This window comes from Antedon bifida, chromosome 3 (genome assembly GCF_963402885.1).
Source record: "Antedon bifida chromosome 3, ecAntBifi1.1, whole genome shotgun sequence".
NCBI lineage: Eukaryota > Metazoa > Echinodermata > Crinoidea > Comatulida > Antedonidae > Antedon > Antedon bifida.
The window spans coordinates 5,023,154-5,050,431 of record NC_136228.1 but is presented as its reverse complement, the minus strand read 5'-3'; the positions used below and the strand labels follow the sequence as shown (position 1 = coordinate 5,050,431).

Sequence of the window (27,278 nt, the reverse complement as noted above, 5' to 3'; positions counted from 1 at the left end):
ACAATGTTGGTTAAAAAAGCATAATTTTATTTAAATCAAATAATTTCCTAATATAATAATTCCCAAAAACCACTTATAATTTATAAAAATCAAAACACTGGTCTATCTGATTGTCTTTAGTCCAGTTGTAGGATTGTTTTTATATTTCTAGACTTAAATACCATCTTTGAATTAGTTTACTTAACTCCCCTGTTAAGTTTGGTGGACTGTAGTGATAACAATACTGTACACATCCATCAATGTATAGTCATATTTTAATACACTAAATTCTAAAATATTTTTTTTTCAGTGCAGTACATTAGTTTAAACATATTTTTACAAAAACCTGTCACACACTTAATATTAAATATTTATTCAGTCAAGCATGCATCGATAATTTGCATATTCTAGTCTATTTCGTGCCTAGCTTACCTGGATAAACCGACAATAGCCCTTTCTGCTCGACGAGATATACCTCGAACATGATGATGGTGGTTTGTGGGGAGGCTCCCACCTGAGGGCATAGTTTATGGACTATACCATTTGTAGAGAGGGGTGTTCAATAAAAATTTCTACTTTTCGAGGTATATCTCGCTCTTCGAGGAGAAAGGGCTATTGTCGGGTTATCTAGGTAAGTTAGCACTCATAGACTACTAACACCACTGTTGGTTTGTGTAATTTATTCTACACTATAAAGTGACATAATATATCCTTACTAATCAAATAATGATCAGATTTCGGTGGGAAGTAAATTATATTTTTGCTCAATGAAATGACAAATTATGATTGCAACACACTACAATGCATTCTGTTGTATTTTGCAAATACGCAAAGAAAACACTAAGAAATACTAAAGTTTGCTCAAATAGCATGTCACTACATTATATCATGGAATGTATAAGTACATTTGTATATGCTTTTTAATTGCATATTATGAACAACACAATATTGATATCAAAACTCGCATACAAATTGGTATTTAAAATGGATGATTTGCTAATAATAGTGGATTACAAGACTAGCATACATTGGTTAACACAGACAGATATATTTGGTTTAATTTTGTCTGGCGATTTGGTATTTTACCTGTGGTGTAGACCTATTATCATTGGAAGTGAAGGTTGCTTACTACTGTAAACTGTATCCACCAATGTCAACTAAAAGCAGTTCTTTTTTGGCATTTCAAGTTGGAACAGTTGTTTGGTTTTAACTGCACTACTGCTAATCAATAAAGTATATATAAATATTTGCATATAAAAAGGGCTTATGAAACATTTACCATCATTTTCATTTAATTCAAACATTTATTTTTAATCAGGCTGTTTCTGCATATAAAGATCTGTCAACACTGTCAAACTGACAACAAAATGTGATGTGCCCATATATGGACATGATGATGTCATATTATATATGGGCACATCACACTTTTTTTGTAAAACTAGTTTAGACAGAGATTTAGTAAACCTAATCACATGATAAGTAAACCTAATCAAGTGTAGGAGGTACATTTTCCTGCTGCTGGAAAGCAAAGCCACAAACAAGTTTTAAAAATAGGGACCACACACCTGGATTTAGTTTATTAAGATCAGCATCCCACAATGTCAGAACCAGCATACACCCTCTAGTCACACTACACATTATAAACCCTAAAAATGTATTTGCCATTGACACATACAACCTTATTAAAACCATGCAGTGGCTCAGTCTGTACACAATTACATTTGATTGTCAGACAGCAACAACCCCACTCTCAGTGGCGTAAAGGCTATGAGCACTCACTGGCTAAACCCAGGGGCTGAGCAGTGCCCAGAGGCATTAAAATATGTCAAAACAGCCTAAAAATGCCCAAGGCTTCCAGCATTGGAGGGCCATTTAGGGTTCCTATACTAGGGGCATCTAGGCCTCTGCGTCGTACCACTGCCCACTCCCCTTCTCAAGTATACCGACTGAAATATAAAAAAGCATGATTTCTAGAGAGGCATCTGATCACGAATTCAGAACATGGCACCACGACTGAGAACAGCTTTGCATGGCAAGGTATATACCAATAATTAGTGGGTTTGTGAGGTTGTTCTACACTGATTGAGTTTGTAAATACTTCCCATAATTGTATTGTTCATGAGCACAAACTGGAAGTGACCGTGATGTGTCTCCGTACGTTTGGCCAAAACGGTAACGCATTTCTAGAAAAAAAAAACATAATAAGATGATGCTGTTGGTTTAATTGTATGTAAATAAAAATGTAAACCAACGAACCAACTAAAACCTTGTTAAAATGACAATAAATAATATTGTATGATTAGATTCTCATCATCCTGTGATCCACACCCACCCACTCAACAACTTTTTCAACAAAACTTCTGTACACTCGGGGGAAAAACCTTTTATTTTTGTTACAAAACTGTTCAAATTTGTTTCTATTAAAATTAAATCTGAAAATGTAGTCTTTCCAGAAATACCAGACACTTTGGGCCAGAATGATGTCCGGTTTTGGGAGATTCTATTAAAAACTTAAGGTTAAACTTACGAGGTAAGTAGCCAGTGTACTTGGGAACCATTCCGATTGGCTTGTATATTCTTCTTTGATTCATGCCTTGTTGATCGTCTCTGGTTGTCAATTGAAGACTTGCCTTAGCTTCACTATTAGATAATGTTGTGCTGTAGAGAAATATTACAGTTTTCATCTTGTGTACTAATATGCCAAATTGGTGGTTTTCCTAACTTAACCTTTCTAACTAAATCGGCATACTGTAGTCTGAAAAAATTGGGAGTTTCAGAAAATTCTATTTTCCCTCGCTTTCTGAACAATAAAACTTTCATTTTGATGAAAAGTATCTATTTCATTAAAAAACAATTCTCATGCTCTGGCATTTAATACAACAGAACAATTACAGTGTATTTCATTTCAAGTAAACAACATTTTTATTTTCTTCTTTAATACTTACTTTGGTTGGAGCTGATTTTTAATTTTGGTTCGATGTAAAAGTGTTGAGTCTTGGAAATTATGTAGTGATTTTTCGCACATTTCATGGTAACGTGTACCAAGACCCAATTCGGTGACACTTTGCCTTGGAATGAAGCCACGATATCCAGGCATTGGCGCCTCTGTAAATTTACGTTTGTCCTCTGTAAAAATGTCAGTAAAAAATAATATAATAATAATAATTTACTTGTGAAGAAAACCTCACTAAATCTTGTAATGTAAAAGTATTTAAGCCTCAACCTTAATGTGATAAGGTGGCCAGTTCATTTTCATGGTACCATCATGTACTGCAATCAATTAAAATTGTTTGACAAAACATAATTTAGATATCCAATACAAAAACCTTATACAAACCTAAAAGTATTTTTCCGGTGGGGTTTCTATCTCGATACTGATTCAGGGACCTGATGACAACTTTGTCTGATGTGACTGGCTGAAGTCTGTGACCTAGCGATACCGACTTTTTTAATGTACCTATCTTCTGATCATGGTTTCTTGTGTTATTTAAAAAATCATCAATACAAACGTCACAATCTTCTTTGTATGTGTTTCCAAATTTGAACGGCATTCTTGGTATATAACCTGAAATAAAGAATGGGCATATTAACATTTTTTCCATAAATTATTTTATAATGGAGCTGAAGCTCTGTCTATACTATCAACTTTAGGTGACAAAAAAAATGTGATGTGTTCATATACAGTATGGACACGATGTGGTATTACTACCATATTTGGGCCCATCACACCTTTTTTTGTCACAAGTTTGACAGACAACAACCTGTGGAAGTCCAATGCTCTAACCATATATATATTATAGTGCATATCTACATGCTTCTACCAGCATGACATTGCCCCATAAAATAGATATTAAAAATAATGAAAGTGACTAACCCATATAGCCAGGAACCATTTTCTCAGTGAGCTTGTTGTCACCAGTTGATTTTGGTAGCCTAAAAGGTGCATCTGATTGAGGTGTGTCATCTGGCCCTCCAAGACCTAAGCCTCCGTATTGACGCTCTGGCTTGAAGTCAATAGGCCATTTATCTGGGATTGTATGATGGTTTGTGTATGTCTGAAAACAAATATATGCATTGAGTGCAGAATATGTTTGAGCTTTAGCCTATATCACTCCTAGTTATTATTCATTGGTGACCGGAAAAATATTATTTAAAAAAATTCATTGTTTAATGAAAATCTCAATTCAATTCCATTTAAACTATGTAATATTTTTGTATTTTATGCATATGATATAATAAATTGATTGAATTGAGATTTTCAATATAAACGATGACTTTTGTTATTTCCGCTAAAAACAAACCTTGGCTAATTTACTTGTTGCGTTTCCGTATGTGTCTCCAACATGGTACTTATACTGTTCAATGTATCCGTTATATCTGACAAAAAAATTAAGTAATTATGTTTCAATTTTTGTAATATTTCTACCATATTTCTACCACAGAAATTGTCAGAATGTAGAATATAAGTAGAGTATTACTAAGGCAATCTAACAACAGGACGCTGAGCTCGCCTTGCCAAGAAAGGAACTTGTAACAGTCCTTTGATCTTATGTCTGGCTGCGACAAATACCAACAGTACTGAACTATACATATTTGGTGTGCGGTTCCTGTTAAGGAGCGTACAACTGACCGGCGTGAAGTTGGTTACTTATTCCTTATTCGATATTCAATTTTTTTTGTGAAGTTGGATCCTTATTCGACATTCACATTCACATGTATGGGGCGCAATATGTGTAATATTTTTATTAAATGATTTTATACTTACGGCTTAGATTAACTAGGGCTATGATTTATAGGGCTATAACTTCGTTATAAACGGCATGGACCGGGATGACGATACATGGGTTGGGGCTAGTAGGGTCCAGTCATTTCAGAAAAATACCACTTGCCCCGGTCCATGCCGTCTAGCTGTCATTTTACGCCATTTTAAAACCTTACTACAATTTAACGTTTTTTAAAATAAAAAATGCAATATAACCGTATGATTTATAGGGCTATAATTACGTTATAAACGTGCGGGCAAGTTGTATTTTTATGAAATGACTAGACCCTACTCGCCCCAACCCATGTATCGTCATCCCGGTCCATGCCGTTTATAACGTAATTATAGCCCTTTATATCATCCGGTTATATTGCATTTTTTATTTTAAAAAACGTTTAATTGTAGTAACGTTTTAAAATGGCGTAAAATGACAGCTAGACGGCATGGACCGGGGCAAGTGGTATTTTTCTGAAATGACTGGACCCTACTTGCCCCAACCCATGTATCGTCATCCCGGTCCATGCTGTTTATAACGTAATTATAGCCCTATAAATAATGCGGTTATATTACATTTTTTATTAAATAAAAACTTAAATTGTAGTAACGTTTTAAAATGGCGTAAAATGGCAGCTAGACGGCATGGACCGGGGCAAGTGGTATGTTTCTGTAATGACTGGGCCCTACTCGCCCCAACCCATGTATCGTCATCCCGGTCCATGCCGTTTATAACGTAATTATAGCCCTATATATCATCCGGTTATATTGCATTTTTTATTTTAAAAAACGTTTAATTGTAGTAACGTTTTAAAATGGCGTAAAATGACAGCTAGACGGCATGGACCGGGGCAAGTGGTATTTTTCTGAAATGACTGGACCCTACTTGCCCCAACCCATGTATCGTCATCCCGGTCCATGCCGTTTATAACGTAATTATAGCCCTATAAATAATGCGGTTATATTACATTTTTTATAAAAAAAAAAATTAAATTGTAGTAACGTTTGAAAATGGCGTAAAATGGCAGCTAGACGGCATGGACCGGGGCAAGTGGTATGTTTCTGTAATGACTGGACCCTACTCGCCCCAACCCATGTATCGTCATCCCGGTCCATGCCGTTTATAACGTAATTATAGCCCTATATATCATCCGGTTATATTGCATTTTTTATAAAAACGTTAAATTATAGTAACGTTTTAAAATGTCGTAAAATGGCAGCTAGACGGCATGGACCGGGGCAAGTGGCATTTTTCTGAAATGACTAGACCCTACTCGCCCCAACCTATGAATCGTCATCCCGGTCCATGCCGTTTATAACGTAATTATAGCCCTATAAATAATGCGGTTAATTACATTTTTTATAAAAAAAAAACTTAAATTGTAGTTACGTTTTAAAATGGCGTAAAATGGCAGATAGACGGCATGGACCGGGACAAGTGGCATGTTTCTGTAATGACTGGACCCTAATCGCCCCAACCCATGTATCGTCATCCCGGTCAATGCCGTTTATAACGTAATTATAGCCCTATATATCATCCGGCTATATTGCATTTTTTTATAAAAACGTTAAATTGTAGTAACGTTTTAAAATGGCGTAACATGACAGCTAGACGGCATGGACCGGGGCAAGAGGTATTTTTCTGAAATGACTAGACCCTGCTCGCCCCAACCCATGTATCGTCATCCCGGTCCATGCCGTTTATAACGTAATTATAGCCCTATATATCATCCGGTTATATTGCATTTTTTATTTTAAAAAACGTTTAATTGTAGTAACGTTTTAAAATGGCGTAAAATGACAGCTAGACGGCATGGACCGGGGCAAGTGGTATTTTTATGAAATGACTGGACCCTACTAGCCCCAACCCATGTATCGTCATCCCGGTCCATGCCGTTTATAACGTATATAGCCCTATAAATCATAGCCCTAGTTAATCTAAGCCGTAAGTATAAAATCATTTAATTAAAATATTACACATATTGCGCCCCATACATGTGAATGTGAATGTCGAATAAGGATCCAACTTCACAAAAAAAACTGAATTTCGAATAAGGAATAAGTAACCAACTTCACGCCGGTGTACAACTGATCCTGTCGCAGCCACAGATAAACCCTTTGATCTCAGGAGCTCAGCATCCTGTTGTTAGACTGCCTTGGTATTACATACAGGGAAAAACTGAAATTGAAATTCTGCAAAATATACATATATAAATTTTAAATATATTATAATATTTTTTAAATATTACCTCAATGCTTAATAAATATTATTTATTTTGAAACACTGTGCTCAGTACTTAACCACAGAGATAAAAAATTACCTGTACATGTTTCCATTGCACGCTTTACATGCAAGATTACATTACTAAAACAATATAACACATGTTCCATGCTGCGTCTAAAAACATAATTCTACTTACCCTGGGACTTGAGTTCCTGGTTTAAGTTGAGAAAATTCCCTGCGACGATCTATATTCCACGTCGTGGAATTTGGCATATCTGTGTTCATCATATTGAAGCAATATATTTGATAAACTTCGCAGAAAAATAGTAATACAACCACTGGGGCTGTAGTTTACGGCTAAATACACTTTTATTGTTAATCACCGCACCACCAACCTGTGAACAACACAAACATTGCAGTGCTTGTTGTTGCTAAGTGCCAATTATTTGTTGCTAACGTCCTCTAGTGGTATGAATATTCATTGTTATCTACGACACTGCCCTTAGAAAATTGGACACGTACTCAACCAATCAAAATCGCTTATTTTTGGCTCAGGACACAAAGGGGCGGTACTTGGTTGTAATGTGAATAGCTTTTCTAAAATTCTGTATACATTTAATGAAACTGTGCATACTGTTATATGATTGCCAAGGTTTTCTTTTATGAAAGCTATGTTGTATAGAAAACAGGAAAAGACACGATCGAAAAAAATGGCCTAACGTGAAAACTGCGGTATGTAATAATACCGGTAATCGCTTACCCACCTTTTCTGAAATTCCTAGGCAAAGAGTGCTAATGGTTTGGTAACCCAAAATAGAAATAGGGGACCGGTTGCAGGTCAAAATGGGGGTCACAGGAAGCTCACAGAAAGACGAAGATGACTCTGGAACCAAGCAGCAAATTGACGAAAACTCGACAGAAATTTACGGCCTTGTAAACTCAAAAGGTGGAGGCAGACTGGTGACCTTAACCAAGAAGGCGATAGGGACTAGAAAATGGGATGAGTTGGAGGAAACTATACGAAGTCCATTGGTTCGTGCTTATTTGTATGTCGGTGAAAATAAGAAAATACCAATTAAAACTCTTATTGAAATTCGACATAATACATGCTCAAGAAAAAGGGACAAGCTGATAACAGGAGAAACAACGATAATTGGTAGGTATTGTTTTCTAGTTCACCTAAATAATGTGCACATGTTTCTATTCTTCAAACATTTAACCAATCAGAAATCACCTTGTTACAGGTGGTCTGTACAGAGAGCAATGCTGGGATGTTGATAAGAGAGGATCTGTTGGGGAGACAATTTTACACCTTTGCTTTTTGAACAAGACAAAGACACATATGGAATTAGCAATGAGACTTGTCACCGCTTATCCTACACTCATTAATGATATCTACACTAATGATATGTATTATGGTAAGCTATTATTAAATGGATACAAGTTGTCATTTCCTTTTACAAAATTATTATACTTGCATGTTCTATTGAATCATGAATAATTCATGAGGCAAATATAATCTTGTATTAAAAATAAACATACTTAAAGATATATTGTCCCCTTGAAAACAATTTTTTTAAACATTTTTAGAATATGTAATTTTTTAATATAATACTGTAGTTATTCACTTTTACCAAAAATTGGATTGAAAAAAGAAATGTATTAATTACCTGAAAAAACATAATTTTAAAGAAAAAAATAGTTAAGCTGTTTGTTGAGAAAATGAGTTTTTAGTTAAACTTTAACTATTCATTTTGTCTTTATTTGTTTTTTGTTTACATTTTCTTCTATTGAAGCGTATAACTTAGTTATATTACTAAAGAATAACATATTCCAAGTCTGATTTTTTAAATCTTCTTTTTATTGTTGCTAATAATCATTTTTGAATAACTCAATAAAAATTATTCAATACTTTGCACCAGGTGAGACCTGTCTTCACATGGCAATTGCAAATGATAATTTCAAGATGGTCCAATTTCTTGTTGAACACAATGCTGACATCAACGCAAGATGCTGTGGCCATTTCTTTAGTACGGAGGATCAACTGAAGACACGATATGACACTTATGACCACGAGCATGTGCAAATAGCATTGAAGACGGATTATGAAGGGTATGTTTGAGGGGTCACACAATTACCGAATATATGTAATGTCTAAATGCTTGGTATTGCAAGCTGACAGTATGAGTGGCAGATATGATTCTGAATCTTTTAATTGTAAATGAGTGGGGTGGGCAAGGGACAGGATTTCTTCTCCATGGGAGATATGGCTTATGCCTGTGTATCGTATCACTGTATCTCATCTGCTACACCTCTACAATCATCTAAGTCATGGGACAACTAGAATACAGACATCAATTTGTAACATCAACATTGTTAAAACCATTTTTCATATGTTTTCACTAATTCACTTTTTTTTTCTTTTTTTTAAGGGCCAAATATTGGGGAGAGTACCCACTGTCTTTTGCTGCTTCTCTGGGCTTTACTGACATTTTTCGATATCTGCATGCCAAAGGTGGTGACATGAACGCTCAAGACTCAAATGGCAACACAGCTTTGCATATTGCAGTCATTCACAATCAACTGGTACTTTTCTTCATTTTTTCATTTCAATTATTATAATATATTAAATATGTAAAAACTAATATAGGGTTGGTTTGGTTGATTGGTGAAAGGACGGGAGGATCGCCGTCTAGAACCCAATCTAGGAAGTAACATAAGTTGGTATTTAGATTATTATAATATTTATAACAATTATTAACTAATACAGTACCATAAAGCAAGTAACACCAAGTTAAGTATATGCTAAGTATATGTATATGCTAAGTATAAGTATATGCTAAGTATAAGTATATGCTAAGTATAAGTATATGCTAAGTATAAGTACAGGTATATGCTAAGTCTATTCAAATTTCTGTTGTTTATGTAATTTTCTGTATTTACAGGATTACAATAACAAAAAGAAAATATTATTTTTTCAGAAAATTTTAACGATAGCATTTGAGCTTGGTGGTAACCTTGCAGTACAAAATAGACGAGGGTTTAGCTGCCTCTCATTGGCTGCTTACCTCGTGCGACCGGTCTTGTTTGAGCACATTTTGAATCTTGAGCGAGAGTTGGAGTGGAACTTTGGAACTGTTACTTGTGCAGCGTATAATTTAAACAACATTGACAGCATCAACATGGATGGCACACTGAACTCAAAGTCAGCTATTTATACAATCGCTTACAAGGTAACATTTTTTTTTAGGTTTGCAATGATAATAACAAAAACATACACGCAATAACACATGACGACAATCCATTGTATAAAATAAAATCTGATTTCTTCTGTATTCTGTAGTATTCCATAAAGGAAAAAAAAAGATTGAAATATTTCAATAGTAAGAGTTAAGCAACAACCTTATGCTGAGTACTGAAACTTATTTTGTCTTACATAAAGTTATTCATTCATTTTACTTTTATTTCGGAAACAGACGTCCATAGTTGCAAAATCAATTGCATAAATAAGTTTAAATAAAAAAGGCAGACACAAAAAAGACACCGGTATCAGATCATCTTAGGATCTCCATCATCCTGGATGATTCAAATGATGATACCATAATACATTGTATTTCATTTTTGCTTGCTGACATTCTCTGTAACAATGACAAGAGCAATCATCTTATCTTATCAATATTCATGTGACTTAAGTGAGATTTTCCATTAAATACCAAGTACTTCATTTCTGGATCTGGATCTTTATACTCCAATAAAGCAGGAAAACTGCATCACACTAGAGTAATAGTAATAATTTAAGTTAATAAATATTTCAGGATTTTACTTGTGTTTATTCACTTGATATGAGAATGTGTAACTGGTGTAGGATGCTGGGTCTGTGTTACTCAGTATTAAACTCTACGTCTTTGTTCCACAGAGTGGTATGGATAGACTGCCAATGTTGAAAGGCCTTGTCTTTCACATAATAGAACAGAAATGGAAGACATTTGCTAAAGTTCACTTCATTTTCAGACTGGTTGCCTACATTATATATTTGTTGTGTTTTTGCACTTCATTTTATCTGAGAGCAGGAAAGGTATACTTGAAAGTTTAATTTACATTAACATTTAATTTGTTTTAAAACAGTGTACCAGAGGCATTTACACTAAGTACATTATGATATATACATCATCCATAGAAAATGTATAGGTTATTTTGAAATATCTATTACAGTATATAATAGTACAGTCAATCAACAACAACAACAACATTTATTTAGAAACAGTTCAAGAAATAAAAGCAGCGTACATTAATTACAATAACTTAAATGGTAACATTAAATAAGAACTGTTTCTGGGATCAGAAAAAGAAATACCAACCCCTAAACAAAAACTCAACTATAATTCCTAAAGGCCATGACATTTGTGAGTGGGTTTATACTCTGATTGAATTTATCAAAATGTTGTGTTCCAATTTATCCTACATTGTACTCAAGCATGGGACTATACACTGTCATATACAGTATTATTTTTAATTAATTATTAATTAACAGGCTTCACAAGAATTTGCACAAGATGGTACAATGAGCAATGAAACTGTTCAAGACCGTTGTTATATACTGCAAGTTGATACAGGAAAAGATGTTGTAAGTAACAACGTTTATTGCTGTAGACTTTGCATTGACCTTTCACCTAGGTCCAAAAAAACGCAATTTTTCGGAAGGCCAAAACATTTCACATAACAATAAAAACCAACAATTGCAGAAAGTTACAGTCATAAAAATGTATTTTGCATTTTTCCTAAACCTATTAAAAATATCTTATTTAGCCTCACTCACTTGGGGTAGAAACCTTGCATCTTCAAAGGGGTTCATATTACAAATGGTACAAACTTTTTCCCATATTTTGAAGGAAAACCTGACTGTTTGGACAACAACACAATTTGGTCACAGAGTGTCCTCTTTTGTTTGAAGAGCTTTTAGAAACTTAAGGGCCTCTGGTGTGACTGAACTGGTAGAGTTAGCAATAGGTTTTTTTTTATATTACTCAGCTTTAACATTAAACCTATATTTCATTAATGTTCAGTTATGTGTTCGTTTTTCTAGGTACGTATAGTATGTGAAACCTTTTCATATATAGGCTGTGTCTTTTACTTAATCTTTGGGTTGAATGAAGTTAGGCAGCATGGAAAAGATGCCAAAATGTTTCTGGTAACATACTTTGTTAATTTCTTTCCTTCAATCAATGCAAATTTTAAAATATTGACTAATAATGAGATAGATTTCATAAATTTATAAACCAATAAATATCAAGACAGTTTCGTCTAGCTACCAGCTAGACTTCGTCAGTTATTGTGTGTTACTACAAAATCTATTTCATTACTAAATCAAAACCAGATGAATTTGTTTTCACTGACTAAAACTCGGTCTGCACTATCAAACTAGTTTGACAAAAAAGGTGTGATTTTTTCCAAATATGGTAGTGATATGCCAAAATATGGTAGTGATATGACATCAGCATGTCAATATATGGGCACATCATAATTTTTTTGTCACATAAAGATAGTGTAGACATAGCTTAATAATGTTATACTTTTGCTTTCAATTAAATCGTATAAACTGAATAAAACATGACTGAAAAATTTCAACATTATTTTCATTTCTAACAGTTGAAAGCACCAGCCCGTTGTCTGTTTCTCTTCTCATGTTTCTTGGTTCTACTGAGTCTGTTTGGTCGCATTCCTCCGTGCGCACCCCATTATGAAGATTCTCTTCTTATTGTTGCTGTTTTAACATCAGTTCCTTACTTTATGTTCTTTTTAAGGTAAACAAATTTTACAGAGTGATTATATTACTGCTTAGCTCCCTGATGTAGTTTAGGTACTCCACTGAGTTAGTACAATTGTTATCTATTAATATATTTAACTAAAAGACATTAATTCAGGGCCGTAGCCACCAGTACTGTAAGGTTTCAACCTGACCACTTTTTCACAGAGGCCTTTGACAACCCAGTTGCTTGAACAGAAATTGTTTTCTTTTTTTGCGAAAACCAGACCACTTTATTTTTCATGGCTACATCTCTCTACTTTGTTTTAAGTTGTTGGATTTCAACAAATGAACCTAATTAAACAATGGCATACTGTTTATGTAAATTAAGTTATTTATTCAATTTTGTGTTTTTCAATGAGTTAATGATGAAGAAAGAAATAATACAATATTTACAAATATTAATTTTCATAAATTTTTTTATTTCTTTGCAGAGCATTCCCGTTGGTTGGTAAATTTGTATTCATCTTTTACAAGATGTTGTTTGGGGATCTCCTGACATTTTTGGCAATTTTTGTGGTATTTGTTATGGGATTCTCACAAGGTAAGATACTATGTTTTGTGTCAACCTTTGACCTTTGATGTCAGCCTGACAACAAAATACATATACTTTTGTAACCATGTATATTTGGTGTGATGTTAATAAGCACAAAAAACGTTGACATTGACACTACCCATTCGGTCTCTCGTAACTCCTATATACTGCCCTCATCGGCCAAGTACCATCGGATAGATTGTCAGACAAATTAAAGAGTTTATTTAATTGTTCTTTCAGCAATGCATGTAATATTTGTTAGTTACGAACCAAAGCCTGGAGACAGAGAATACCATATACTTCATTCCATTGTTGGGATATTCATTATGTCACTCGGTGAATTTGAAGATATTTATGACAAGTTTGAACAAACACAGCATCATATTATTGCTAAGGTAATGCATCTATATTAGGTAAACACCAAATATGGAAGTATACTTACATAACGTAGAGCATGTCAATGTGTGTCCACATTATGTTACAGTTAGGAGGGGGAATGATTTCAACAGGCCAGTCATTATGCCAAGTGTTGAACCACCAATGTTTTAAATGATCCCTCTGTAATGCTAATGGCACTAATACATCTTTTATGTCTCTGTATTTTAAAAAGTTTCTATTCTATTTTGGTTTGCATTGTTTTATGTTTTGTATCTTTTATTTATTTGTGGGTCCCTTGATTTGAGGTCATCTTCAACTGGATAGACCGCTCTCATTAAAAAATAAATACATACTTCGTTTATACACTGACCTAGTTTTACTAATATTGCAGGATTGATTTCTGGGACTGAGAAATAATTTATTTTTTTTATTTTGTAGCTATTGTTTGCAGTGTACATGATCATAGTTTCCCTGTTGTTGATTAACATGCTGATTGCAATGATGGCATCAACATTCATTGCCATTGATGAGGCAAAAAACGAATACCAAAGACAGGTGAGTAGCATTCATTGCCATTGGTGAGGCAAAAAATGAGTACCAAGGACAGGTCAGACAGTAGCATTCATTGCCATTGGTGAGGCAAAACACGAGTACCAAAGACAGATTTGTTTTATTAATATAGGCCTAATAGAAAAAAACAGTTTGGGTTTAGTTGGTATAAATACCATTTTAAGCTCAAACCATTAACTATGTGACTAAAGAAACAAAAGTAACATGTATGTTACCTGTTTACAGTGGGCCCAGATAGTGTTGGTCATTGAGCAGGGGTTGTCGCTCCGTGCTCGTAAGTTGCTTCAAAACAAATACTCAACTCCGATGTGGAATGGACAAGAAGGTAGAGCTATTGTCATGCGAAGTGAAAATGAGGTTTGTAAAATAATTCTAATATCATTTTTAATCATCATTTTTGTCTTTATTTGTGCTTACTGTACTTAATATATTGTAATGACTACTGTAGTGGAATGTAACATTTTGTCATGTTGTTTGTGTAAGTGGAATAGTGATGAATATGTGTGTTCACACAGCCTTACATAACTTGCTTTCTTAAGTTAAGGGCTATGATGAATCAGTGTGTGAACACAGCTTTACAAACTTGCTTTCTTATGTTTTAGGATCATGATGAATATGTGTGTGAACACAGCTTTACATAACTTGCTTCCTTATGTTTTAGGATCATGATGAATATGTGTGTGAACACAGCTTTACATAACTTGATTTCTTGTGTTTAAGGGTCATGATGAATATGTGTGTGTGAACACAGCTTTCATAACTTGATTTCTTGTGTTTAAGGGTCATGATGAATCTGTGTGTGTGAACACAGCTTTACATAGCTTGCTTTCTTATGTTTAAGGGTCATGATGAATCTGTGTGTGAACACAGCTTTACAAACTTGATTTTTTATCTTTAAGGGTCATGATGAATCAGTGTGTGTGACCCATCTTTACCTAACTTTCTTTCTTATGTCTCAGGGTCATGATGAGTCATTGTATGTCAACTCAAAGTTCCTACACACCAAGAATACTCATCTAGAGTATAATGGAGATAAGTGGGTGATAAACAGAGTAGAAGATGACGTACAGTCAACAGTCTCTGTCAGCTCTACCCCTGCAGGCCTGTCTATCGACGGCGATGAGCAACAACACTTTCCAGATTTCCCGTCATACAAAGATCCATTTGGTAGCCATGGAGGGATTATCAACCAAGCTTATATGCAATAGTTCTTTTAAATCAATCATTGTGCATTTGATTGTTTATACCGTATATGACTGAATATAATCCCTTGTTTGAGTATATTTTTCACATTTTTAACCGTTTAAAGACGAAAAAATGTTATCGCAATAGGTCCATATAGTATTTTTTTTACATATATTGTAGTGTGTGACCTTAAATTAGTCGAAAAAACATAGGTCTAGTGGCTTTAAGATAAATTCACACATATCCATTAACATAATCCTCAATACCACCCATCATTTTTGCTAAATTACAAACACAAGCCCATGGTTACATACGGTAGGTATGAAAATATAAAATTAGAGAAAACAAAAGCGGAATTGTGTCAAGGTGAGCTTTTAATAGAAGGCAGCTGATTGGCTGATAAAGTGGCAATATGTAAATTAATTTATGACAATAGTCTAATTCATAAGATGAATATTTTTATGTGTAAACAGGTTTTGTGTAATTTTAAGATGTAAAGTAATTTTAGTGGGATATTTATATATATGATATAATTAATATTTTTATAATTATAAACAGGGTAATTGTTATTAAATATTGTGTGTGTTTGGTTATGATAGTATAGTAAGTCTGATCAACTGGACTAAAGGCCCATTCACACTAGGGCGATAACGATCAACGATAAATAGATAAGCATGCATTTTTCTTCTAAAACAAAGGAAAACAAATTTTATACTATAACTATAGTATAACCATCTATGCTTCCTTTGATGAAAATGATATTTTCACACATCCAATCAAATGACGTCATGATTGATAAGAAAAAAACATCGAGACAATACAACGATTTTATTGTTTTTATTAATCATGACGTCATTTGATTGGGTTTTAAAAAAAAATTATTTTTACCAAACACAGCATAAGTGATTATCCTATAGTTCTAGAAGAAAACCTGTCTAATTTCTTTTGTTTTATGTAAAAAAAATGCATGCTTATCTATTTATCGTCGATCGTTATCGTCCTAGTGTAAATGGGCCTTACTCTATTACTGCAGCAAAGTTTCCTATTCAAGTCAACTGAGGTCATAACTTTTGTTTAAAGTATTTTACTGCGGGTTCATTGTCGGTAACATCAGATAAAGAGTTATTTAAACTACAACACAGTCATATCAACGATAGCAGACATAAATAAATTCATATCTTTTTATTTATAACAATAATCGTGGGCAGAGGGCTCTTGAAACATCATGCCATACTTTAAAGTTATCTTTGTATTGAAGTATGTAATCAGATAATCGATACAAAGTCATTTATAATGCATTTAAGAGATTGAAATATATAATAAATTATAATATTAATAGAGATCCTTTTACATAAATGTTTATTTAAGATATATGTAAAATATGAATGATGGTCTTTATTATTTAAGCTTAGTTCCCACTGCGAACTCAACGCTAGCAAGTTGACCAATCACAAGCCAGTGATAATCCAGCGCTTCAATTACTTCCGTTACGCGTACGTCCTTGCGTGGAAGAAGTGGTATCGGAATAACGTGCTTATTTTAATTAAGCGTGGTTCCCACTAGAACGCAACGCAGCGACGTATCGACGCAAAGTACTGTATTGCGTAATCACAAGTGGGAACCGACGATGCAATAGTGCTGCAAACATCGCAGGTTTGATTTCACGCAGTCGGGGGCAAACACAATGATTGGAAGGGCATTTTCTTACGTTGCGTAGATTGCGTTACGTTGCGTCGCAAGTGGGAACCAAGCTTTAGTGTTAGCACCAAACCTAACACGCAGAATCAAGTCTGCTGCTTCTTGAGTGCGCACGTACGTACACCTCTTCGTCGTGCTTTGCGAAAAAAAGATGATTCATTGACACTTTAAAATAGTAGCATTTTATTTTATAAAAAGTTATATGAAATTATACAGATTGTTATACGATATCTTAAAAAGTGTTCCTTACTCTAGCTACGTAGGCCTATAAACAGATGTTATTAATGTTTTTATCCCTAAATGCAGGCCTTTATCGGAAAATGTTTATTTGAAGGCTTCTCCCATTTAAGCTTCCCACTAGGACGTATCGCAAGGACGTAAACGCAACGCAAGCGTGTTGACCACTGACAAGCGTCAGTTTGAATAATCCCCATCGCTTGTCATTGGTCAACTAACTTACGTTGCGTTACGTCCTTGTGTTAAGCAAGGGTTGTTTGGTAGCCTTGCATTAAGTAAATCTGTTAAATACAACCACTGATTTTCAGTTATCAAGTCATCATGAAATGATCTGCCAAGTCAGATCAGAGTATACTTGTAGACACAGTCGTCGCAAGCGCAACTTAAGTGAATTGACCAATCACAGCAGGCGATTGATTATTCGAACTGTCGGTTGTCATTGGTCAATTGTTTGCGTTGCGTCTTCGTCCTTGCGTTGCGTATAGCAACCAAGCTTTAATCCCAAAACTGTTAACAATTTTACGGTTCTTGCTCCTCGATGATTGTTAGTGGATCAGGATCAAACCTGTTGTTAGACATTCCAGATTTAATTGAAGATTTTCCATCTAATGTTAATGATGTGCTAGTCAACTGGATGTCCGCCGGTTGCTGCCTATTTGAAATCCATTCCCAAACTCGCAAATTGTTATCCTGCTCTTCTTCGTCGAAAAGTCTCTTTTCTAGATTTTCTACTGTCAAAGGACTAAATAATTCTAGATCACATTCGTCGTGGTCATACTGTTCTTCCCACGGAGCTAACTTTTCTCTTTTTTTATTCCGTTTATTAACATTTTCGCTAGTTCTCTGATCATCATTATACACATAAGCAAGATTATTTTTAAATCTGTAATCGCTGCTACTACTTGACAATACGTCATTTTCATTTTGTCCATCATAATCAAATGCTCCAATGTTTTGAGAAGTACTTCGTAATCCGACGTTTCGACCATATAAAAAGTTAGACGGTTGAATATTGTTTCTACGAGTGACGTAGCTAAATCCTGATGTATTTATACCGTATTGTCTATCATGTCTTTGTATCGTTTGAAGCGCTGACGAACGCCGAGGTTTTTCAAAGGCAGAATGCCCGACCGTCTGTGGTCTAGTTAAAAATCCAGAAGGAGAACTGTCATGATTTGCAGGTTGTAAATGTTTTCTATCGACTGGAAACGACGCACGGCGAAACCTGTTGTCAGGGGAGTCATCGCAGAATGTCAGCAGACTAGAACCAGCTAAAGGTAACCGCGATGAATCAAACCTTTTTCCATTTGAATAATCCATATAATTATTAACAATGTTTACCTGCTTCCTTGGATTAGTTATTCCAATTCGTTTGCTTGCTTCTAAATAACTTGGTTCAGATAATCTTCGATGATGTGACGATGACAATTTTTGTTGAATTCCATTTTGTCTAGATCTTATTGGTGGAAACAAAGTTGCCTGGTAACCACGTGACAGTTTCTTCTCTTCCCATTGTGGACCATAATCAACTGATTCCTTGTACGGATACATACTGCGTAATATACTGGATTATACATGAAAGCAAATCAACACAAACGATAAAAACGACTGAGATTCATCAGAGCACGGACTTCTTTTGATCTTCACTCGCCTGCTGTTGCTTTTATCAATAGATACAGGAGTCTATTGATCACTCGAATGAGTCGTGTAACATGCATAAAATGAACTTTAAACTAATACGACGAACCATTACAAACATTAAGTGTTGTTAAAGTGGGTAGTTTAAATATTGACCATGTCTAGTTAAACTATACGACTACCGCGACACATGGCATACGGGGCGCCGCTGATTAGAATGTGTAAGTGTACCTAAAACGGAGTATACCAACTTCCATTTATTTATTCGGTTACATCAGCGATCTTAACAAAATGAGAATAAAGATATATTTTTTTTTAAAGAAAGATCGACAACTTCCAGATAAATAGAGTAGTAAATGTTCTGTTCAGAAACGATTGATCCATTTTAAAATGTGATAAACGGCTCCCCGTACTTAACTGAATTTCGTTATCTAGCATTTTAGTGTTGTCCTGTAAGCCTGGTAATAAGTACATGCATTACTACCATTGTAAATCCACGTACTAATCTAAATCATTATATATTTTATGATAAAACAAATGGTGTCAAATGTGTGCATATGGGCCTAAAGCCTGTTAAATTTGACATTTGACACATATGTGTCGTACGCTTACCGTTTTATTTTTATTAGTTATCCGCTTGGTATACCAAGCGGATAACTCCTTGTAATTGTATGAGATCAATATTTTTTGGTTATCCGCAACTTAGTTGCAGGATAACCCATGTGATTGTAAATATCTTTTTCTTCATCATCTTCTTTGTTATTCTTCTTTCTTTCCCGGATTTTTGTCTACAGCATATCCCCTATTGCTTGTGAACATAACTTTGTATAACTTGGTAAAAAGATTGACATTGAAGTGTAGATGTGCAGCCAAGCTTTTCGATGATGTCAGATCCGCGTTGCGTAAGTTACGCGCGATTTTATGAATTTCTATAACTGATCATAACTTTAGAACCAACAAATATTCTTTTATGAAACTTAATAAAATTATAATTCATATCATGGGTCAACTTTCTATGGATTAAAAATGGCATGTTTCACAAGAAGTTACGCGCGCACACGCATTTAAAATTTCAAAATGCGCAAAATTAATTTCTAATCAACTTTCTACGCTGATCATGACATTTTAAGCATGTCAAAAATTCCCACGCGTAAGGTGCGCGCGGAGCATGAAAATCATGTGTTTTTCTCTTGAATTATGATTTTACAGCCTATCGTAGTCATTTTAAAAAAGATTGACATCATTTCAAATTAAAATGACGTCATATGAACACGTTGATTTAGACAATTTGCGTGCGTTTTAGTTGCAAAAGTGACAAAATATTGTCAAAATTATGCCTATTTTGAATCTATTATAGCTCCTCAGGATCAACCGTTACCCCCAATTTTTTAAATTTAATATAGAAGCAGATATGTTGTAGATATGAATTCATGCAGAATCTTTACCCCTCGGATGTTATGACGTCATCGTATGGCCACACAAATGTAAAATATTGGATTTTTGACTGTTTCGTTATTGCTCATTACATTAAATAGAGCGCATCTCGCTTATACGTATTCCATTTCCTCATATATTTTAATACTGTCTAGGTCAATCAACTATCTTTCGCATGAGTTTAAAATATTTTAACTTTTATGACGTCATCATGTCTAAAAATGTAAATAACGTGGGTCACCTATTTTCATCTTTACAGTAAATTTCAATCTGTTATAACTCGTCAGAATAAAAAGTGATAATCATGATTAAAACGTTTTCTGGAAGCTATTGGATTGTAGATACGAATTCATGTGAATATTTTGCCAATCAGATGTTGTGACATCATCATATGGCCAGTTGAATTCAAAAAGTCATATTTTCATCTCTTGCGTAAAAGTTCATTGCGTTTAAACGAGAGCGCATCTCACTTTTACGTGCCCAAAATTCTTCAAATTTGTATTAATGTAATTATTTAGATAATTATCTTCTAAAATAGTTATCTTTATATGTCAATTTGATGACGTCATCGTGTTAATAATTGGATTTAAAAGATGGGTCTCGTAATTTCGTCTATGCTACACTGTATATAACATACAATGTATTCTGTAAATACTGTAAATTGCTGTATGCTACAAAATAGGTACAATTCAGCACTGTAAACATATTTAATTCATGTCATAGGATGGCATAATAATTGTCGGCGTTCATATAGTTTAAACGTATGTGCATGTTGCGTTTGCGCGGATAACCCGAACTCGTCAAAGTGACGAGTTCAAATCTAGTTGGTTATCCGCAACTTAGAAGTTGCGGATAACCCTTGTGATTGTAAAAATCATTTTCATCTTTATTCTTCTTTCTTTCCCGGATTTTTGTGAGCAGCATATCCCCTATTTCTTGTAAATATATCTTTTGTATAACTTTGTCATTATATGGACATTTACCTGAAGTTGTGCACCTCCATATTTTGAATGACGTCAGAGTTGCGTAACGTGACTTACGCGCGATTTTATGAATTTTAATGATTGATCATAGGATAAAAAATAAAAGTCATTTTGTATTGACACTTGGTGAAAATTTAAGTCATATCAAGCGCAAACTTTCTATGGATTAAAAATTACGTGTTTTACAAGAAATTACGCGCGCACGCGCATTCAAAGTTTCAAAATGCGCAAAATTAATTTCTAATCAACTTTCTGCGCTGATCATGACATTTTGAGCATGTCAAAAATTCCCGCGCGTGCGAAAAATTGTACGCGTAAGGTGCGCACGGAGCATGAAAAACATGTTTTTTTCTCTTGAATTGTGATTTTCCAGCCTTTCCTAGTCATTTAAAAAGAGATTGACATCATTTCAAATTAAAATGACGTCATACGAACACGTTGATTTATAACATTTGCGCGCGTTTTAGTTGAAAAAGTTACAAAATATTGTCAAATATATGCCTATTTTAAATCTATTATAGCTCTTCAGGATCGAAGGTGACCCCCAATTTTTTTAACTTATTATGCAAGAAGATAAATTGTAGATATGAATTCATGCAGAATTTTTACCTCTCGGATGTTATGACGTCATCGTATGGCCACACGAATGTAAAATATAGGATTTTTTACTGTTTCGTTATTGCTCATCACATTAAATAGAGCGCATCTCGCTTATACGTATTCCATTTCACCCGATATTTTAATACTGTCTAGGTCAATTAACTATCTTTCGCATGAGTTAAAAATATTTTAATTTTTATGACGTCATCATGTCTAAAAATGTAAATAACGTGGGTCACCTATTTTCATCTTTACAGTAAATTTCAATCTGTTATAGCTCGTCAGAATAAAAAGTGATAATCATAATTAAAAGGTTTTCTGGAAGCTATTGGATTGTAGATACGAATTCATGTGAACATTTTTCAAATCAGATGTTGTGACGTCATCATATAGCCAGTTGAATAAAAAAAGTCGTATTTTCATCTCTTCCGTAAAAGTTCATTGCGTTTAAACGAGAGCGCATCTCACTTTCACGTGCCCAAAATTCTTCAAATTTGTATTAATGTAATTATTTAGATAATTATCTTCTAAAATAGTTATCTTTATAAGTCAATTTGATGACGTCATCGTGTTAATAATTGGCTTTAAAAGATGGGTCTCGTAATTTCGTCTATGCTACCACTGTATATAACATATACAGTGTATTCTGTAAATACTGTAATATGCTGTATGCTACAAAATAGGTACAATTCAGCACTGTAAACATATTTAATTCATGTCATAGGATGGCATAATAATTTTCGGCGTTCATATATTTTAAACGTATGTGCATGTTGCGTTTGCGCGGATAACCCGAACTCGTCAAAGTGACGAGTTCAAATCTAGTTGGTTATCCGCAACTTAGAAGTTGCGGATAACCCTTGTGATTGTAAATATCTTTTTTTTTTTTCATCTTCTTTGTTCTTCTTTCTTTCCCGGAATTTTGTTGCATGCATATCTCTCATCCTTGTCAACATAACATTGTATAACTTTGTCAAAAGATTGACCTGTAGCTGTAGATGTGCAAGAAACTTCGTTATATGACGTTAGAGTCGCGCAGCGTAAGTTACGCGCAATTTTATGAATTTCAATGATTGATCATAGATTATAAACCAAATGTCATTTTGTATTGACACTTGGTGAAAATTTAAGTCATATCATGGGAAAACTTTCTATGGATTAAAAATAGCATGTTTCACAAGAAGTTACGCGTGCACGCGCATTTAAAATTTCAAAATGCGCAAAATTAATTTCTAATCAACTTTCTACGCTGATCATGACATTTTGAACATGTCAAAAATTCCCACGCGCGCGAAAAAAATTACGCGTAAGGTGCGCACGGAGCATGAAAATCATGTGTTTTTTTCTTGAATTATGATTTTACAGCCTTTCTTAGTCATTTTAAAAAAGATTTACATCATTTCAAATTAAAATGACGTCATACGAACACGTTGATTTAGACCATTTGCGCGCGTTTTAGTTGCAAAAGTGACAACATATTGTCAAAATTAAGCCTATTTTTAATCTATTATAGCTCCTCAGGATCATCCACGACCCCCAATTTTTTTAATTTAATATGAAAGCAGATATGTTGTAGATATGAATTCATGCAGAACCTTTACCACTCGGATGTTATGACGTCATCGTATGGCCACACGAATGTAAAATATAGGATTTTTTACTCTTTCGTTATTGCTCATCAAATTCAACAAGCGCTTCTCGGTTATAGGTATTCCATTTCCCCCGAAATTTAAATATTGTCTACGTTAATCAACTATCTTTCGCATGAATTAAAAATATTTTAATTTTTATGACGTCATCATGTCTAAAAACGTAAATAACGTGGGTCACTTATTTTCATCTTTACAGTAAATTTCAATCTGTTATAGCTCGTCAGAATAAAAAGTGATAATCATGATTAAAACGTTTTCTGGAAGCTATTGGATTGTAGATACGAATTGATGTAAATATTTTGCCACTCAGATGTTGTGACGTCATCATATGGCCAGTTGAATTCAAATAGTCATATTTTCATCTCCTGCGTAAAAGTTCATTGCGTTTAAACGAGAGCGCATCTCACTTTTACGTGCCCAAAATTCTTCAAATTTGTTTTAATGTAAATTTTTAGATAATTATCTTCTAAAATTGTTATCTTTATATGTCAATTTGATGACGTCATCGTGTTAAAAATTGGATTTAAAAGATGGGTCTCGTAATTTTGTCTATGCTACACTGTATATAACATATACAGTTTATTCTGTAAAATACTGTAATATGGTGTATGCTACATAATAGGTACAATTCAGCACTGTAAACATATTTATTTCATGTCATAGGATGGCATAATAATTGTCGAGGTTCATATAGTTAAGTATGTGCATGTTGCGTTTGCGCGGATAACCCGAACTCGTCAAAGTGACGAGTTCAAATCTAGTTTTCTGTATTATTAGTTATCCGCATTCAGCGGATAACTCCTTGGAACTGTCCTGTTTCATCTTTTTTTTTTTTTTTTTTCTGTATTATTCTTTCTTTCTGTCATTTTTGTGCAGAGCGTATCTCTAAAACTTGTAAAGTTAACATTTCATAACTGTGTTAACATGTGGGCATTCACGTGAAGTTGTGCTTTTTTATTTTTGAATGACGTCAGAGTTGCGCAACATGACTTACGCGCGTTTTAACGAATTTCGCGTATTTAACATAAATCGAAAACCATATAACATTTGAATTTAAAACTTAGTAAAAGTTTAATTTATATCTTGCGCTAACTGACTGTGAAAAAAAAATGGCATGTTTCACACAAAGTTACGCGCGCACGCGCGTTTAAAATTTCAAAATGCGAAAAATCAATTTCTAATCAACTTTCTACGCGTTTCATGTCATTTTAAGCATGTAAAAAATTCCCACGCGCGCGCATATTTTTACGCGCGCGGTGCGCACGTAGCATTGAAAACAATTTTTTTCGCGTGATTTATGTTTTTTTAGCCTTTTCTAGTAATTTTACCAACTTTTAAACATTTTTTACTTAAAATTACGTCATACGGGCACGTTGAATTGGATAACTTACGTGCGTTTTTGATGAAAAAGTTCAAAAATTTGTCAAAATTTGTCAAAATTATACCTTTTTTTAAACAGTCGTAGTTTCTAAACTAAACGGTAAAAGTTATTTTTATTACGTATTCTGGAAGTTGATGAGTTGTAGATATTGGATCATGCATTAATATGGCTAACCGGACATTGTGACGTCATCGTGTGGCCACGCGAATATAAAATATAGGATTTTTGTATCTTTCGTCTTAGCGTATCACATTTAATTGAGCGCATCTTCACTTATCCGTTTTCCAATTTCACCCCGATTTTGATATTTTGTAGGTAAATGAACTATCTTTCGTATGAGTTAAAAATATTTTAATTCTATGACGTCATCATGTTGAAAAAATTTAAATAACGTGGGTCACTTATTTTCTTCTTTGAAGTAACTTTCAATCTGTTATAGCTCGTCAGAATAAAAAGCTATAATCATGATTAAAACGTTTTCTGGAAGCTATTGGATTGTAGATACGAATTCATGTGAACATTTTTCCAATCCGATGTTGTGACGTCATTATATGGCCAGTTGAATAAAAAAAGTCGTATTTTCATCTTTTGCGTCATAGTTCATCACATTTAAAAGAGCGCGCATCTACATTTTACGTATTCAAATTTTTTCTACACGTTAACATGTTGTTGCTGAGATAATGTACTTCCGAAATTGCTATCTTAGTGTTTCATTTTGATACCGTCGCCATGTTAAAAATAAGAATAAACGGGGGGTCCCGTAATTTCACCTATTCTACACTGTATGTAATTCTTCTTTCCTTCCTTCCTTTTTGTGAGTCGTGTTCCTCTAAAATGTGTAAACATAACATTTCATAACTTTGACAACATATGGGCATTTACGTGAAGTTGTGCACCTCCTATTTTTGAATGACGTCATAGTTGCGCAACGTGACTTATGCGCAATTTTATGAATTTCAATGATTGATCATAGATTAAAAACCAAAAGTCATTTAGTATTGACACTTTGACAAAATTTAAGTCATATCAGGGGCAAACTTTCTACGGATTAAAAATGGCATGTTTGACAAGAAGTTACGCGCGCACGCGCATTTAAAATTTCAAAATGCGCAAAATTAATTTCTAATCAACTTTTTACGCGTTTCTTGTCATTTTGAGCATGTCAAAAATTCCCACGGGCGCGCAATTTTTATGCGCGCGGTGCGCACATATCGTTAAAAACATATTTTTTTCTCTTGAATTATATTTTTCAAGCCTTTCCCAGTGATTTTGAAAACAATTTAGACCTTTTCCAGTTTAAATAACGCCATACGAACACGTTGAATTAGACAATTCGTGCGCGTTTTTTATGAAAAAGCTTAAAAAATCGTCAAAATTATGTCTTTTTTTAAACAGTCATAGTTTCTAAAGTAAACCGTTAACCGTTTATTTTTATTACAAAATCTAGAAGTTGATGAGTTGTAGATATCGGATCATGCATCAATAAGGCTAAAAAAACATTGTGACGTCATCGTATGGCCACACGAATGTAAAATATAGGATTTTTGTCTCTTTCGTTATTGCTCATCACATTCAATGGAGCGCATCGCGCTTATCTGTATTCCTTTTTCTCCTACATTTATATATTGTGTAGGTCAATCAACTTTCTTTAGCATGAGATAAAAATATTTTAATTTTTATGACGTCATCATGCCTAAAAATTTTAATTACGTGGGTCATTAATTTCATCTTTACAGTAAATTTTAATCTGTAATAGCTCGTAAGAATAAAATGTGATAATCACGATTAAAACGTTTTCTGGAAGCTATTGGATTGTAGATACGAATTCATGTAAACATTTTGCCAATCGGATGTTGTGACGTCATCATATGGCCAGTTGAATAAAAAAAGTCGTATTTTCATATTTTGCGTAATAGTTCATCACATTTAAAAGGGTGCGCATCTATATTTTACGTATTCAAATTTCTTCTACACGTTAATATGTTGTTCCTGAGATAATTTCCTTCTGAAATTGCTATCTAAGTGTTTCATTTTGATACCGTCGCCATGTTAAAAATTGGAATAAATGGCGGGTCCCGTAATTTCACCTATTCTACACTGTATGTAATATGTATACAGCTTATACTGTTTGCATGTATATACTATATGACACAAAATTCAGCACTAACAGCATGTCATATTCTTCAGTTCTTGTCATAATGCCATAATCTTTATCTGTGTGCAAT

At 34.0% G+C, this 27,278-nt stretch overlaps 2 protein-coding genes across 2 annotated transcripts; one reads left to right on the top strand and one right to left on the bottom strand.

Annotated features, from left to right (window-relative positions):
- Window positions 1–1,353: 1,353 nt before the first annotated feature.
- On the bottom strand, window positions 1,354–7,294 carry LOC144836823 (ciliary microtubule inner protein 2B-like). Its single transcript, XM_078691696.1, has 7 exons — window positions 7,156–7,294; window positions 4,281–4,356; window positions 3,854–4,034; window positions 3,317–3,544; window positions 2,925–3,105; window positions 2,507–2,637; window positions 1,354–2,162 (listed from the first exon to the last, which is right to left on the bottom strand). Exons 1-7 carry the CDS (start codon window positions 7,245–7,247, stop codon window positions 2,053–2,055), a joined length of 999 nt encoding a protein of 332 aa, XP_078547822.1. The 5' UTR covers window positions 7,248–7,294; the 3' UTR covers window positions 1,354–2,052.
- A 348-nt stretch (window positions 7,295–7,642) lies between these two features.
- LOC144837272 (transient receptor potential cation channel subfamily V member 5-like) lies at window positions 7,643–16,110 on the top strand. Its single transcript, XM_078692320.1, has 14 exons — window positions 7,643–8,115; window positions 8,204–8,377; window positions 8,882–9,071; window positions 9,392–9,545; window positions 9,941–10,192; window positions 10,876–11,034; window positions 11,491–11,583; window positions 12,043–12,147; window positions 12,606–12,760; window positions 13,197–13,306; window positions 13,538–13,692; window positions 14,114–14,230; window positions 14,471–14,602; window positions 15,205–16,110. The coding sequence occupies exons 1-14, from the start codon at window positions 7,803–7,805 to the stop codon at window positions 15,451–15,453; spliced, it is 2,358 nt and encodes a 785-aa protein (XP_078548446.1). The 5' UTR covers window positions 7,643–7,802; the 3' UTR covers window positions 15,454–16,110.
- Window positions 16,111–27,278: the final 11,168 nt, after the last annotated feature.

Excerpts from the sequence above, each read along its gene's own strand:
- LOC144837272 (XM_078692320.1), top strand. The coding sequence starts at position 7,803 with ATGGGGGTCACAGGAAGCTCACAGAAAGACGAAGATGACTCTGGAACC. Across the intron at positions 8,378-8,881 it reads CACTAATGATATGTATTATG|GTGAGACCTGTCTTCACATG; the intron begins GTAAGCTATTAT and ends ACTTTGCACCAG. Across the intron at positions 12,761-13,196 it reads TACTTTATGTTCTTTTTAAG|AGCATTCCCGTTGGTTGGTA; the intron begins GTAAACAAATTT and ends ATTTCTTTGCAG.
- LOC144836823 (XM_078691696.1), bottom strand. The coding sequence starts at position 7,247 with ATGATGAACACAGATATGCCAAATTCCACGACGTGGAATATAGATCGT. Across the intron at positions 4,357-7,155 it reads CCAGGAACTCAAGTCCCAGG|ATATAACGGATACATTGAAC; the intron begins GTAAGTAGAATT and ends TTTTTTTGTCAG. Across the intron at positions 3,545-3,853 it reads AATGGTTCCTGGCTATATGG|GTTATATACCAAGAATGCCG; the intron begins GTTAGTCACTTT and ends TCTTTATTTCAG.